General features: G+C 42.4%; 2 protein-coding genes across 4 annotated transcripts in view; one reads left to right on the forward strand and one right to left on the reverse strand.

Moving 5' to 3' along the window:
* LOC138952902 (mitogen-activated protein kinase-binding protein 1-like) overlaps positions 1 to 15,914 on the reverse strand; it is a 154,865-nt gene continuing 138,951 nt past the window's right edge. For all 3 annotated transcript variants that reach the window (XM_070324653.1, XM_070324651.1, XM_070324652.1), the window contains 3 exons: positions 9,078 to 10,757; positions 8,480 to 8,556; positions 1 to 7,102 (listed from right to left, as the gene is read on the reverse strand). In XM_070324653.1, the coding sequence (XP_070180754.1) occupies positions 6,788 to 7,102; positions 8,480 to 8,556; positions 9,078 to 10,757 (2,072 nt within the window). In that variant the 3' untranslated portion in view covers positions 1 to 6,787. The remainder of the gene's footprint in view (positions 7,103 to 8,479; positions 8,557 to 9,077; positions 10,758 to 15,914) is intronic.
* LOC138952903 (uncharacterized) lies at positions 12,055 to 15,090 on the forward strand. Its single transcript, XM_070324654.1, has 2 exons — positions 12,055 to 13,213; positions 13,534 to 15,090. The coding sequence occupies exons 1-2, from the start codon at positions 12,084 to 12,086 to the stop codon at positions 14,426 to 14,428; spliced, it is 2,025 nt and encodes a 674-aa protein (XP_070180755.1). The 5' UTR covers positions 12,055 to 12,083; the 3' UTR covers positions 14,429 to 15,090.

The following is a 15,914-nucleotide window of genomic DNA, read 5'->3' on the forward strand; positions in this document are numbered from 1 at the left end:
GCAAGTCATCACATATGTAATTCAAAGGTAATGTACTGCACTGAGACACCCAATCAGAACATGGAGTCCTTTACAAAACATGAGAATTATCGCAATAATATTAATAAATGACAGTAATAATGAATAAACAAAAATTGATAATGAAAATCGGAACGGCAGTATGAATATTTTCAATAAGAAAATGATGTGAATGTAGAAAGCTTTGCCCTGGTGTATTTGTACACAAACCCCAGCTCCAGGCTGTTTTGTTTTGTTTTTATAATAATATATTACTCAGAACAAAGGACATTTTGCATTTATTCATATAAAATCCTTGTGGGAGAGACACTACCAAAGCTAGCTCATTCCTTACAAAACCAAATATGTGTATAAACAATCAGAAATCTGGCAAGCATAGCAAGAACAATTCACTGTCAGCTTGCAAATACAGTGTTTTACAAAATCAACTTGCCAATCAGGCTTATTGGCAGCTATGGCTATGCATTCTGAAAATATATTTTGTGTATGCCTCCAACGCCATTCCGATTCATCACTTGATCAATTCTGAATACAAACCAATGTCACACAGAAAAACATTTGAGGTGATTGTAGAAAGCAAATGCCCGTTGCTTTGTACACTAGAAGCAGCACCATTAACGTCCAAAGCAAGAAAACCACATTTACAAACACTTGTTTTTTCCTCCTTGGTTGCTTTGCGTTTTCAGCTTTGCACCACAAACCAACACTATTATCAATGTACACAAATCCTTCTAGTCGCTAACATCATTATTTTTTTTCTGACATATAACTTTCTTTGTCAACAGAGTATTTTCAGCTACATGTCACACATCACCGCAGTCACAGTGCAGCAGCAAGTATTAATAAAATACAGATTTACATAAATGCACTGCAGATGTACATTCTGCATCTGGTTTTTTTGTCGATGTAAGAAAGATGTAAATGCATAGTAGGTAGCAGTGACAAATATTCAGCAGCACTCCAGTGAAAATGAGCATGAAGTATGATAAAATATCACAGAGATGATTGGAAATCTGGGGAAAAATAATCACAAAAGCTATCATCTCTGAAAATGTTGATAGTGCATAGTGAACAAGCGGTAAATATATGATAAGATTTTTTGCGCATATCAACAGCAATTCGTTTCTACATGTACTCGTCTAAGGCACAACGCTGATTCTTACTTTGATTTGGTGTCTCAGAAGATCATTATATTATCCTTTCTGTCACCTCACTCGTGACTAACATGTTCATTTTTGTTCAGTGGACAGACATTTCCAGATGTTTGTTGAAACACAAAACTACTCAATCCTTTCACTCCAGTTGATGTATACATGACAATGTCTTCAACATATCAGCCCTGGAACCAGGCTGTGCAGAAAATGCAGAAGTAGAAAACACATAGGAGAATAATAGGTGCATTTATGGGTGAAGAGTGAATTCAGAGGTAGAATTTCGGTACCTGGGATTTGTTGAAACAGAACTACCTGGTAATAATGTTTTCAACTCAAACAAAATTCACAATCATTTATAATGAGTTTTACCTAACAACCTGACAGCTACTGGCAACAAAAATGCAGAAAAACAAACACAACACCTTTTTCTATCTTTCTTTCTTTCTTTCTTTATTTGGTGTTTAACATGATACATCGTTTTCAACCATGAAGGTTATATCGCGACGGGGGAAGGGGGGAGATGGGATAGAGCCACTTGTTAATTGTTTCTTGTTCACAAAAGCACTAATCAAAAATTTGCTCCAGGGGCTTGCAACGTAGTACAATATATGACCTTACTGGGAGAATGCAAGTTTCCAGTACAAAGGACTTAACATTTCTTACATACTGCTTGACTAAAATTGACTATATTCTATACAAGAAACATTTAACAAGGGTAAAAGGAGAAACAGAATCCGTTAGTCGCCTCTTACGACATGCTGGGGAGCATCGGGTTCTTTCTCGTCCCAACCAATATGGGGCTCCCCCTAACCCGCGGGGGTCTTTTTCTATCTCAAGAAACAAATGTTTGATTACATATTGCACTGCACCAGCACAACCCATTTTGATCATTTACACAGCCAGTAAGTACATGTCTATTACACAAAAGCAAACCTACTCAGACTTTAATGTCTTCTTTGCTACAAAAGCACAAACAAATTTCCTCAGATTTACAAACTTTTTGGGTCAAAACCCTGATATAACAGATTCATCGATAATTTCTAACTACAAATGCCGGGGAAGTCAAAATGTTTATTCTCACAACAAAAACAGCTATGCTTAAACTAAACCCAATTTGAGCCATGAAATGAAATTCAAACAAATCAGTAAAGCATACGTCTTTTAGAAACAAAATTTCCTGTAGCACATTTTCTGTTTGTTGTCTGTGTATTCTTTTCTTTGCTTTTTCCCACTCAGATAACTAGTACCACAAAACCAGAGGATGTATTATGCAATCACACATGTTACACCATATCTATTGTGAACACTACACAGCACATATAAACACATTTTATTTTCCAGGCTTTGTATTGGAAACCTCACTATCCTTGAGATCAAAACAGTTCCTTAGATATGTAACAAACAATGGACACCTGATGACCAAGTCAACATTTGATGCTGTGAACAGGTTGAAACCTATCAGGCAGCAGAGACCAAACGAAAAAAGTACCTACAGATATTACATCATTTTGAAGAAAAACACTCTTTTGTTCACAATTACATCTGTTGGTAAACAGTTTTGACATTTTTATTTTTATTTTTACATCTTGCCTAGATGTGTAGCAATTTGGCTTCTTTTGCCGTCTGTAAGACTTCGCACAAAAAATAAATACATAAAAAGACTGCTTTGTGTTGACATCTAATCCTAAGAATGTATGAAACAAGTCATATAGACACGCAGAGTGGATGAGTAAGGTGGCAGTCAGGTATAAGGCCCAAGTAACTTGCTGTTCAGTCAAGGAAGCTGGAATGTCATTTATTTCTGTAGTGAGCAAGTTGTTGCCATTATTAATTGCACATTCACATAAACAAACAAACTGATACAGACAGATCAAAATTGTGTCAAAAGGTTTGATTTTGTTTTGTCTTTTCCAAAGCAAGCTAAGCTAAGAGTTTGCAAACTTGCATTTTCTACTATTGAAGAAACACAAAGACAGGGAAATCCAAGGAAGCCCCAGAAACTTTTCTTCATTCTTTTTGGCAAGTGAAGAAAAAGTATTGGGCCAGTTGTAAGCGAGAGAGTAAAGCATAAGAGTACCCAACACTGCAGCACAAAGAGTACCGTGCTACATTGATGAATGCTTTAAAACATAACAGAGTATTATATTTACAACTTAATATCCACAAATATGAACACAACCCTTTCTTTAACTAGTTACATTTGTAGTTTCTTTTTTCTTTACATATCCACATAGCATATTATTTGTCAACATAGAGGCACTTTGCCTGGTGTAAGCAGAATTGAAAGCATACGGAAGTCTATGCATAATTTTTACATTTCAAAAACAATTCACATTACATTTTCTTCTCCTTCTCTTTTTTTCACTCTCAGATACAGACACACACTCACAGAGCATGCACACTTTCAACACTGAAATCCCAAAATATATCAAAAGTTCTCATTCTCTATTTATATGATAGAAAGAGAAACAACCTGTAAATACACATGATGCGGAGAATGCTTTTTGTTCTTGTTAACAGCTGACTTAGTAGTCAAAGACAGAAAGGTTGAAAGAAAGAAAAGAAAAACATGACAGACAGACAGACAGACAGATAGACGGTCAAAGGAAAAATAATAGAAGAGGAAATCACAAGGACAAGAATAGCAAATCTTTTCAAATGACAACATTGTAAAGATATCTTACAAAACAGAACACAGCTGTTGTCCTTGGCACTTTGCATAATAATTATGAACAAATCGCCTCTTTCATGAAGGTCATCTGCAAGGAGTAGACAATCCTATTGTCTGCTTACGACTGATGCCAGCGTTCACATCTATATCTGCCATCTCTACAGAGGGGGGGAAAAGACGATAGAGATCGAGAGCCAGAATTGAATGGAGAGATAGGCTGCATGACAAAGTGAAGTCTACAACCATTCATTCAAACAGAAATTCCGCTGTTCAACAACCTTTTCACGCTACAGCTCTTGAAAACCCAGCAAAATTCGTTGCATAAGACTGAGGTTTTGCATGACAACCACAGACCTGGGAACCCCTGTTTTGCACTTTGAGTATTCTCAAACAAACTTGGTGTATTTTCAAAACAAGAAGGGCAAAGCCCATACGACTCACATGCTTTACACATTTTTCCTACCAAAATACATGTGACCTTGACCCAAGGTCAAGGTCATCCAAGGTCATGCAACACAAAGCTGTTAATTCAAGACATAGGAAGTACAATGGTGCTTATTGGCTCTTTCTACCATGAGATATGGTCACTTTTAGTGGTTCACTACCTTATTTTGGTCACATTTCATAAGGGTCGAAGTGACCTTGACCTTGATCACATGTGACCAAATGTGTCTCATGATGAAAGCATAACATGTGCCCCACATAATTGTTAAGTTTGAAACAGTTATCTTCCATAGTTCAGGGTCAAGGTCACTTCAAAATATGTATACAATCCAACTTTGAAGAGCTCCTGTGACCTTGACCTTGAAGCAAGGTAAACCAAACTGGTATCAAAAGATGGGGCTTACTTTGCCCTATATATCATATATAGGTGAGGTATTGAATCTCAAAAACTTCAGAGAAAATGGGAAAAATGTGAAAAATAGCTGTTTTTTAGGCAACATTTATGGCCCCTGCGACCTTGACCTTGAAGCAAGGTCAAGATGCTATGTATGTTTTTTGGGGCCTTGTCATCATACACCATCTTGCCAAATTTGGTACTGATAGACTGAATAGTGTCCAAGAAATATCCAACGTTAAAGTTTTCCGGACGGACGTCCGGACGGACGGACGTCCGGACGGACGGACGGACGGACGGACGACTCGGGTGAGTACATAGACTCACTTTTGCTTCGCATGTGAGTCAAAAATGAGCGTACTCCACACAGCGTTTGCACATCCATGATTAAAACATTCCTCGTGCGCGTCCGTCACACCGTTAATTAAGTTTACCTATACATTTAAAACAAATGCTTTTTTCAATTTTTACTGACAAAAACTGTACCGTATTTGACGGACTACCAGCCGCGACTTTAAAAAAAAAATCGCATTGCAGCTTATAAAAAGATGCGGCTAAAACGTTACCTAAACTTGAATAGCATTCACCTAATGGAAGTCGCCGCGGATTTTCATTTCGCTCGATTAGCGATTACCGGTACTTTATGCTCGATTTTCATTTCGCTCGATTAGCGATTACTCGGCGCTTTTCTCTTTCTTTCGCGAATCTTCGTTTGTCAACAAGTCGTCGTGACAAGCGTACAGAGAAACGCCAGATGTATCAGGATCTCGCGGGTGCGAGATTTCGTTTTTTTGTGTCTTGCGATAGTTGGAGGAGCGAGAGCCGCCATGTTGTGTTTTCGTCTGCTCGAAATGTGCGCAAAAGTCGTAAATCATCCCAAAAAAGCTTATTCCGGGCGGGACTACATGTGTGTGTTGGTTACAAATTGTGTGTGTGTGATATTTTTCTTTCAAACTTTTTCACTTGATTATTCTCGGAGCCGATTTCGCCAAATACCGTACTTTCGTTTGCCTGGTTGTTTTGATTGATTGATACAATCCGATTATATTTTTTTCGACGGCGGCTAATATAGTGACGTAATCATGTGCCAAAATACTGGATCGGCTTCAGGATGGGCTTGTGAAGAAAAGTAGTCTAGGAATTTTTCTCGTCGTATTTTTTTCCCACTGACCGTACCGAGCGTATTCTCGACAATCATGCGTACAAAATACGGCGAAATCGTATGGGTTCCCAGGTCTGCAACCAGCAGAGAGAGGAAATGCCCAAAAGCAGGCTCACAACCACAGAGAAGCCATCACAAAGCAAACAGCCACCTTGCATGCAAGTAACTCCCACAATGATAAGCAAGTGGTAGTATTGTCACCAACACTATATAAGTTGGAGTCGAGTCACAATCATTCTTCGCATAGCGGCTATTGCAGCAAAAGTCATAGTGAGTTTGTATCCCATTCACAACTTGGAATAAGGGCGACAGTTCAGTCCTCGAGTCATTCAAGTTTTGAGATCGTAACTCACCAAGACAAGTCTTAAAACATATAAACACACGCAGGCACACACACGCAGGCACACACACGCAGGCACACACACACACACACACACATGGAGACACAGGTTCCTGCACACAAGCATTCCAGTTTGTGTATGAAGGAGCTTATGTTTTTTGGAATGAAATTTGACTGTGCTTCGTCTTTCCCTACCTGTGACAGGTAGACAATGGGTGAGTGAAGGGACGAGTGTGGAGAACCCACAGTGAGAATGCGTAAGTTGTTCACAGCTTGGTCAAGAAAGCAGAAGACAAGGTGTGGTGGGGGGTTGGGTGGGAGGGTGGTGGAGGGGGTAGGGAATAAGGTTGAGAATGAGGGGTGTCAAAATGGGGGACAAGTATGGGTGCATGATTGTGCGTTGACTTGTGTCAGTATCTATTCAATTGCTTGAGTGAGCACAAGCCCACAAACATCTCCGCAACTGTACACATCTGTACAAGCAAGCGCATCACATAATACCTCATCCAGCATACTTCACAACCATACCAAATTGACCTCACTCAAACACACACTGGAATGGTCCCCAAATAGTCACAGCCTCCAGAACACATTGACAGCACAATCATCGAGGAGCACCGCCTTTCTCCAGCCTGTCTCTCACAACCTTCACAAGCTCGTCCGACAATTCTCGCGACAACTGCGACATCAACGGCTGCAGCATGTCTTTCGCTTTGTCCATCACAGAAGTGTTCCAAGAACCGCTGCCAGAGTCTGCCACCAGAGGGCAGGACGGGGGTTTGAGGTTGTCACTGTCGTTGGCGACCGGAGACTGGAGGGCCAGCTGAGCCAGTGTGACGTGGGCTTCATGGAAAGCTTCCGCCATGATGGACATCATCTGTTGGTGGCTGGAGGATGTGGCTTTGCTGCTGCTGTTCAGCTGGTGACAACAACATACAAAGCATTATTGATGCACTTGTCAAATGATTCAAATCATTACTGGTGTTGTTTTAAAGTATTTGTCATCAAATTCAAATGTTACTCTGTTTTACTCCAGAGGCCTGTGCAGTAAAAACTTGGCTTGTTTACCTGATTTCCAGGGAGCAGTTGGGTTTAGGTGTAAAAGTGTACTTCCACTTTGCAGCCTAGTTTGAACTAATGCCTGGCTCTTACAACGCAAGGCCGTTGTGTTACTGGTAGATATCTGCAATATCCTCAAAGCTTTGGCTGGTTTCCTTTGTCAACAGGAGAGGGGAAGGGATTATCTTTTGCGTGCGAGATAATATACTTATTAACATTATAAGATGTTTGGTGGCTTGTTGACAGACCAGCTTTTTTGTTGGTCCAAGGGGACCATATCGTCTTTTGTTTCATCTTTATCGACCAAGGCCGAAGGCCGCGGTTGATAAATATGAGACAAAAGGCGATATGCTCCCCGAGGACCAACAACAAAATGCTGGTCTGACGACAAGCCACCAAACATCGTTTTTGTCATCATTTTGGTTGTGCAACAAAATGCACAATAACCCACAGGGAGACGAATTTTTAGAATCCAACTCCGGGCCACAAAGCATCGTCACAGTAGCTCGAGATAACACGTCAACCTTGTATGTGACGTCAAACGTAGCTTGTTGACGCTTTTCTTCCAGTCTGAAAATGTACAGAGCTGCGATCATACGTGTGAGTTCAGTAAGTGTTGAGCATATTTCTTTTCTTTTTAAGTGTTTATGACTTTTCGTTGTGGATTTTGCGATGACAGAGATAAATTGCAAATTGACCATGAGTCGCCGCAGTAATTATCAACATTGATTGGGTCTTTGAGAGTGAATGCTTACAATCGTTGTCCTCGGAAACACAAATCCAAAGCCGCGATGGTTCCACACATCAAACAATCAGCCTGATTGGCTTTTACTTTGACAATCCACGTTTCACCTGAAAGCTCAAACCCATTCACCACCTCGATTTATTGCATGAGGAACATGAGATTTATTTCTCAGGTGTTTGTGAATGAAAACTCGTGAAAATGATGACAATACTTTTTATTCACTAAACAACTTCTCTTCTTTTCTTAAATTAATCTTTTTAAATATATAATCAAATACATAATTGATGTAAAAAATGTCAGTGTTCATTGTCTGTTTTCTGACTGACAGTTATTCATGTGCTCAACTATCTGCCCATTACATTTTATGCAAGAAATCATCTTTATCACTTTCATGCTTTTGACTTCAATTGGCACTTTCTAAATGCTATGGGCCATTTGATTCATGAGACCCACAAACAATCTGAGACAATGAGCAACTAAAGAAAGGTTTACCTCTGAATGGAAATCTTTGGCATTCTGCACTGCTGATTTCAGGTCAGCCACAACACGCGTACAGGCCAGCATTGCTTCTGTCAACAACAAAAGTATGTGTTAAATCTACAACCACAAACATTCAGGATCACACAACAAAACAGAAACAAAAAATCTCAACTACCCACATTCAGAATTAGAGTATTGAACTTTCCAAGTGATAGTATGAACACACAAAAAGTCTCAAGCATGATGTACAAAGTCATAGCCAGCTGTCAATGAAAACAAACACGTTCTTTGGAGAAATTCCAATTATGACCCCTGATCATAATATCTTACATCACTAGATGATTACCATTTTGAAAAAAAAAAATGTAAGCAAATATCTTTGAAGAAATTCCAAATATGACCTATGATCTTAAGATCTTACTATACTAGATGAATACCATTTTAAGAGAAAATCTAAGCACATATCACTTTGCAAAATAATAACAATGTTCTAGAATACAGCAGTACTCCTGAGAGCCCGTGGAATACAGACAAGAGCTTTATGTCCACACTGGTGACTGCTGAGAACCTCTGACAGGTGACTTCCGAGTGCCCTCCCAGCACTACTCACCCTGACTTGATGCAGCAGACGATGGTGGCGTAGGAGAGGGGGTGGTGGAGTTGTGCAGGTGGAGGGACAGACGACTGCGGTCCCCCCGTGACCCTGCCCCCTCCCCTCCCTGTTTCCCCTCCTGGTACTGCCGCAGCTCAGAGTCTGTGTCCGTGTCGGACCCCAGCCCCGTGTCTGATTGACTGCGCGGCGACACCTGTTGTTCAGGGGGAACAGGTGGAGTGGACACCCTCCCCCCTGCTGGTGGTACAACAGAAGGGCTGGGACTTCGCACGCTTTCCAGTGAACCGCGACCAGCCTCACCTGATCCGTTCTTAGGCGTGTGATGGTTGAGTCGAGCTATCCTTTCTCGCACAGACAGGTTCAAAGACTCCTCCCCACCAGATGAGGCACCTGAGGCAGAATCGTCTCTGCTGCCGGCTTCATCAAAACTGACGTGTGCTGCAGAACTGGGGGCACTCTCTTGTTGTTTCCGTGGCTGTGGAGAGGGTTGGTCACGCTCAGGCGGGTCGTAGCGGCTGGCGTTGAGAGCCGCAGCGGCTGCTCTTTGCCTCTCCCTTTTCAGCTCATTGGCTGTGCGATCAATCTCTTCCGCCACAGCCAGTGTGGTTGCCGGGGTGTAGCCTGAGGGGTTGGAAGTGTTGAACACTGGCGAGGACGTGGAGTTGGTGCGGGAAGAGGAGGAGTTGGTCCGTGATGAGACAGGGCGGAGGGTGGAGGAGGAGGCAGACGAAAGTGTGCGCTGAGACAACCTTGAACTCGTGGAATTCACCGACGGTCTTGCGGAGGGAGGGTGGTCAGAGGTAGGGGTCTGCTCCTCCTCTGGACTGTTTTGAGAGCCCAGGATGCCGGAGTTGCCCAGGAGGATACTCTTTGCCTGTTCCAGAGTCAGTTCTGACGTGGACCTCTTCCTGACCTGCCCTGCGCGACGCAGCAAACTGCTCTGTGCGGGGCGCATGGTGGGGGCGGGGGGAGGCATCAGATTGGTGTCCGCAATGTCCCCGTCTTGCTGCGCGAGAGAGAAGCGCAGGTCCTTACCCCCCAAGCCCCCTGGTGGCAAGGAGCGCCTGCTGGGGGAGTACGTCCTGCTCATTTGCAAGGCAGACGATGACCTCTCCTTGTCCCTGCGTGTGGGGCCGGAGGAGGAAGAGGAGGAGTCGGTGGAGGCTGCAGGGTCATCCAGACAGTTGATGTCCGGCACACTGAGGGACAGGTCAGCCAGTGACCGCAGGTTGGAGGCAGGCTCTGCTTCAGGTTCTGTGGCATCCTTCATATCCTCGTCGTCCTCCTGGAAGTGGGCCAGGTTGGGTGTGGACGCGTACATCATCAGCCGCGATGATGACAGCCGACCTTTCCCTGCACGTTTTTTTCCACCGTCAATCTTGCTTCCCTGCAGGCCTGAGCTTTTGTTGCTCTGGACCTCTGCTGTCTTCAACAGATTGCCTGCCGACAAAGTCTTGAGGCGCGAGGACTTGGTCGTTCGAAAGTATGAAGGAACCTGACGAGAAGGGGGTGCAGAAGATGTGCTGCTACCGTTGACCTCCCCAAAGCGAGCTGCACTCAGGCTGTGTCGTTTGTCCTTCCCTGCCAGGGGGCTGGACCCTCGACCGGGGGAGGAGGGGGTGGTCCGTGTGGGGGAGGCAGGGGGTATGGGCGACGTGTCTTTCTCCAGCTTGCCACCTAAAAAATACAAGAAACAAAATGTGAGTATGTCAAACAGAACCAGCAATTCAACAACACAGCTTTTCTAAAACTTTACACATTTTGCACTTGCTCCTGCTGAGTCCTCGAATGTTTAACCCTTTGCTTTTGATCTGTCTTCTTCAGTAAGTAATCAAACATAATAACATAAAAAAATAAAATTAAAAAAATTAAAAAAAGGAGAACATAAAAAACTATAGATACTCCATTGACTTTTTTCATCTAAAGTGTGTCTAATGCAAATTTATATATGAAGCCTGAGCTTTAAATAATCATTTTCAGATTATAATTTTTTGATGACATGTTTTCCATGCAAAGAGGAAGTGTTACTTTTTTTTTTTTTTTTACCTTTTGGGTTTATTTATTGCACCTTTTGAATAATATTACATTTGAAGTAATACAAAAAAAAGCGTGTTAATGAAATTCAGAAACCAAAAAGAAGCAGCATGCTATACATGCACTTTAACAAAGAAAAACAGGCAAGAAGGCATGCCAAGACCTAATACTGAGAACTTGAATCAAAAACGTATTGGCTGAGTTTTCAAACTTGAGGCTAAACATTACACTTCCAAGTTCTAAATCCTAATTTCAAGATTGATGTTTATACACATAGTAATAATACATATGTGTTTTATATATCTGATCAACAATAATGATTCTATGTAGACATAATTTTGATACAGAAATGTTTGTAAGCACATGCATAATATACTTTTGTACAGAAAGTTGTTAATCTCCATATAAATCTCTTGCTTGTGAATATTTAAGGGAAGAGGTGGCACGAATTTTTTTACTAAAATCCTTCCAAAATGTGTTTTGGGTTTCCTGCAATATTAGGTACTTTGAACACCCTAGATTCATTGTGTCATGTTTATTTTGTCAATTGTATCGTATTTTTTGCAATAAAGTGATGAATTTCAAAGTGAGTGCACATGCATGAGTGATAAAAGTCAGAAAACTTGCTGAAAAATCGATGTTTTCAAGGGCTTGAAACAGCCACTTTTCTTCCAAGAAGACAAACTCGTTGCACTCGACACGATCCATCGGGAATTCCCGTTTGCTGGTGACGTCAACAATACCCCAAAATAGCCCGTTATTTTCGCTCAACTGTCAGAGCACAAGCATACTATCCGCGACAGGAATTCCCGGATTTGCAAGATTGACCGTCGATCTATGAGAGCTCTTCTCTGGTTGGTCATTGTAACTTACCATGGCTACTGGCGCATGCGCAACAAGCCTTATCCGCTGTAAACACAACATCGGTTTGTTGATCGAATTACACTACCGTCTATCAGTCGGCCAGCAATGTTCACTGCAAAATTCAACGATAGAAAGAGGTTTGTGGGGCAGGCATCGGGCAAGAGGAAGAAGCAGCTTGCATTAGCTCGAATAGCCGAACAAGAAAAGTCCACGGGCGATGAAAACGCGCCCCGCGAAGTTGGCGCAGCGGAGTGTGTCGTTTTGGATGGTGGAGGTGATGCACATTTTTCTCATCGACTTCAAGTCGAACCTCGGCCAGTGTTGTGCGATATACACGACAACCAGCAGGAAATAGAGGGTGCTTCAGCCTCTGCGAAGAAGCTAAGAAGATTCAGTGGTGCCGATGACTTGCAGAACGCACAAGTGCCAGCCGATGTGCCTGCTGAACCGAAACGTACATGGTGTATCGTTGAGTGTGGTCAGCTCAACTCGCTATTATCGGATGTGAAGTGCCCGGAATGCGAAGCAGGACATTTAACGATACGCGTTGGAGAATCCATGGGCTTGTCCCAAGAGTTAGCACTTTGCTGTGACAGCTGCCAGTACAGACGGTCAGAATTTTCTTCACCTAGAGAGAGCAACCGCAACCACATGAAGAATGTTCCCTTTGACGTGAACAAACAGATTGTCCTATACTCGCATGAGATTGGCAGTGGGTACTCAAGTGTGGAAAAGCTGTGCACAGTGTTTGGCATGCCCGTGATGAACAAAAGCTCATATCAAAGAATTGATAAAAAGGTCAATGCCAGCATCTTGGCCGTAACAAATGTCACACTGGTGGAAACTGTTGAGCATGTAAATGTTGCATACAGGCAGACCTTTCCTCAAGGTAGAGCAGATGTCCAGTTTGACGAAGAGGATGAAGACGCTGCCTGGGAAGAAGATGACGGTATTCTTTGGGTAGATGTTGCCTTTGATGGCACCTGGCATAAAAGGGGTTTTTCATCACATTATGGTGTAGGAGTGGTGGTTGACGTTCTCACTGGGTTGGTGCTCGACTTCTCTGTAAAATCCACCTACTGCCACACATGTGCCATGAATAAGGAGAAATTGGAGGAGATGACCCCTGCCCAACAACTGCGATGGGAGCAGCAACACCGGGCTGAGTGCAGCATCAACCACCAGGGATCTGCAAAGTCTATGGAGAGGGATGCAGCGTTGGAGTTATGGGGAAGGTAAGAATATAATCTGTATACCCCCACCATAGCCTATCTTTTAATTTTTGAAGTTCAGAACAGAGAGAGAGAGAGAGAGAGAGAGTGCACGAAGATTCGATTATGAATTAGTGACAATAACAAAGTTCATTTATAGCCTTTTATAACAAAACAAGAACAAAACAATACTACTGTGAAAATATTTTGTAACACAACACCCCCCCCCCCCCCCCTTTATAACTTTATAAGCAAATCCTGAACTCATAAATTGTGTTCTGCAAGTAGAGGTGCACAATTTGCTTGCCTACACAATGGGTTTTCTGATTTTTACTGTGCTGCAGGTCTGTTGAGCGTCACAACCTCAGGTACAGAACTATGCTGTCGGACGGAGATTCTACGGCTTTCAATGCTGTGGCTGCAGCTCAGCCCTACGGTCCCACACGTCCCATCACCAAGCTGGAATGTATCAACCACCTCCCCAAGAGAATGGGCACAGCTCTCCGCAAGGCAGCAAAGGATGAAAGGCTTGGTGGAAGAGGGGAGGGGCGACTAACAAAGGAAAAGTGCCAACGCTTGCAAAACTACTTCCGTAGCGCGATCCTCAACAACCTTGAAGATCAGCGAGCCATGGAGCAGGCGATCTGGGCCACTTTCTTCCATGTAACTTCAACGGACGAGGACCCTCACCATGACAGATGTCCAGCTGGGCCAGCCTCATGGTGCTTTTTTCAAAGAGCCAGGGCAGAAGAGCAACCACCACCTCCACACGCAGAGCACAACGGCACCGCCTTGTCCAGGGAAGTCTCGCATGCTGTTCTGCCCATCTACAGAAGAATGACCAATCCCATTCTTCTCAAGCGCGTGGCCCATGGCAAAACCCAGAACAGTAACGAGTCTCTGCACAATGTCATGTGGGGACACTGCCCCAAAGAAATCTTTGTTGGGAAAGGCCGGGTGGAAGCAGCCACCGCTGAGGCTGTTGCGAAGTTCAACAGAGGCAACTTTGCACTGGCACAGGTCATGGACCACATGAGCTTGCCAATAACTGATCTCATGGAGGCTGCTTTGGCCAAGAAAGACAAGGTTAGGATTCAGAAAGCAGAGAAAGCAACAGCTGTGGCCGCTGTGGCAGCCCGTAGGGCAAGATGTGCGGGTCGTCAACGCCAGCTGGAGCAGCAAGAAGACCAGGAGGGGGAGGTGTACGGAGCTGGACTGATGGGAGACGGGGGAGAATAAGTAACTGAACCATTTCAAGAAGTCTGTGAACAATACAGGAGCACTCATATCATCTTTATTTGGCCATCTGTCTTCATCTTTTTTACAGAAACATTTCACAAACTTTCAATCACCATTTTCTCAGAATATGATTTTCAAGGACGGTAACCACGCGACGAAGGTCTTCACTTCTCATCTACTTGTGGTAGACTACCAATTTTTTCACCCCAATCATTGTAAATGAATTCGCCCCGTAGTTACAGGAGCGCTTTTTCAAAAAAATTATGTTTTTTGTTTTTTATGAATTAGAATAAAAGCCTGACATAGCATTTTCATGCGAAAATATAATGTCGGCCAATTTTTTTTTATTTTATGGAAACTAAGGCTGATACTCACAAAAATGCTCTGTAACTACTGAGAAACGCTACTTGTGAGTTCATAACAACAAATATGAGGTTGTTAGCTTGAGAAATTTCTAAAATATCACGCTAGAGCTGAATAGACCGTTTCATGTTTTTTTGTCAAAAATCGAGCGTTTTTACCCATAAAAAGACCCTCAGGCAATTTTTTTGCACAAATGAGTCTTTTTATGTGTTTTTGCTTGATAATACGTACAAATATTGCAAGAAAAAGTGCAAACATCCAGTAGAAATTTTTCGTGCCACCTCTCCCCTTAAACCATGACATGGTGTTATCTTTAAATGTCTGTTAATATGTATATCACAGTGCAATACAATAGGATTGCAAATGCTTGTGATTGTTATCTTTGTATCAAACCCTGAAGGAAGATTCCAGTTCAGTTTCATATTACTTTTGTATACTTTGTTCTAACCCTGTTGGAAAATATGACATGTGCACAAATGTGACCCTCCACCACGAAATGAGTCGCATGTCACCTTTGCATGATTTTCATATTTTTACATTTTCTTAGAGAGTTTTTTATGCTCTATCCAGTGGTGAAAACCGTTTTAGAAAAGAGCGAAAACTGTTTGAGTTATAAGCCTGTGACTAAGGTGACCCTCACACTGTTACCAGACGCTCCGCGGACTTATATTAAGCCTAGCGCAGAATCGCGCGAGGTGACATGCGACTCATTTCGAGGTGGAGGGTCACAAATGTTACGTTGCAAGACATCAAAGATGATCCTGCATTCAAAGAAATTCATGTTGTGAATTTTTAAAATGATTTGATCATGTCAGACAACATGCACTCAGCAGATGACAGGGAATTAATCAATTGCTTTGTGATAAATATCTGAAGGAAACCATGCATATTATATCATTCAAAACGGCCCCCTGCCAAATGTTCAGGCGTCTATTTTGAGTTTATGCCAAAGTAAACATGATATTTATTTTTCAAATTGAAAGTGAATAACAAAGTCATTGTATGATTATGAAGAGAGTTAGTAGTATGACTTGTTTTAGGTGAAAGCAGTGAAGTGAAAGGAACACAGAAATGAGAAGGAAAGCAATTGCAGTGGATACAACAAACAAACACACAGCTGGTC

This window comes from Littorina saxatilis, linkage group LG17, assembly GCF_037325665.1.
Source record: "Littorina saxatilis isolate snail1 linkage group LG17, US_GU_Lsax_2.0, whole genome shotgun sequence".
NCBI classification, from domain to species: Eukaryota; Metazoa; Mollusca; class Gastropoda; order Littorinimorpha; family Littorinidae; genus Littorina; species Littorina saxatilis.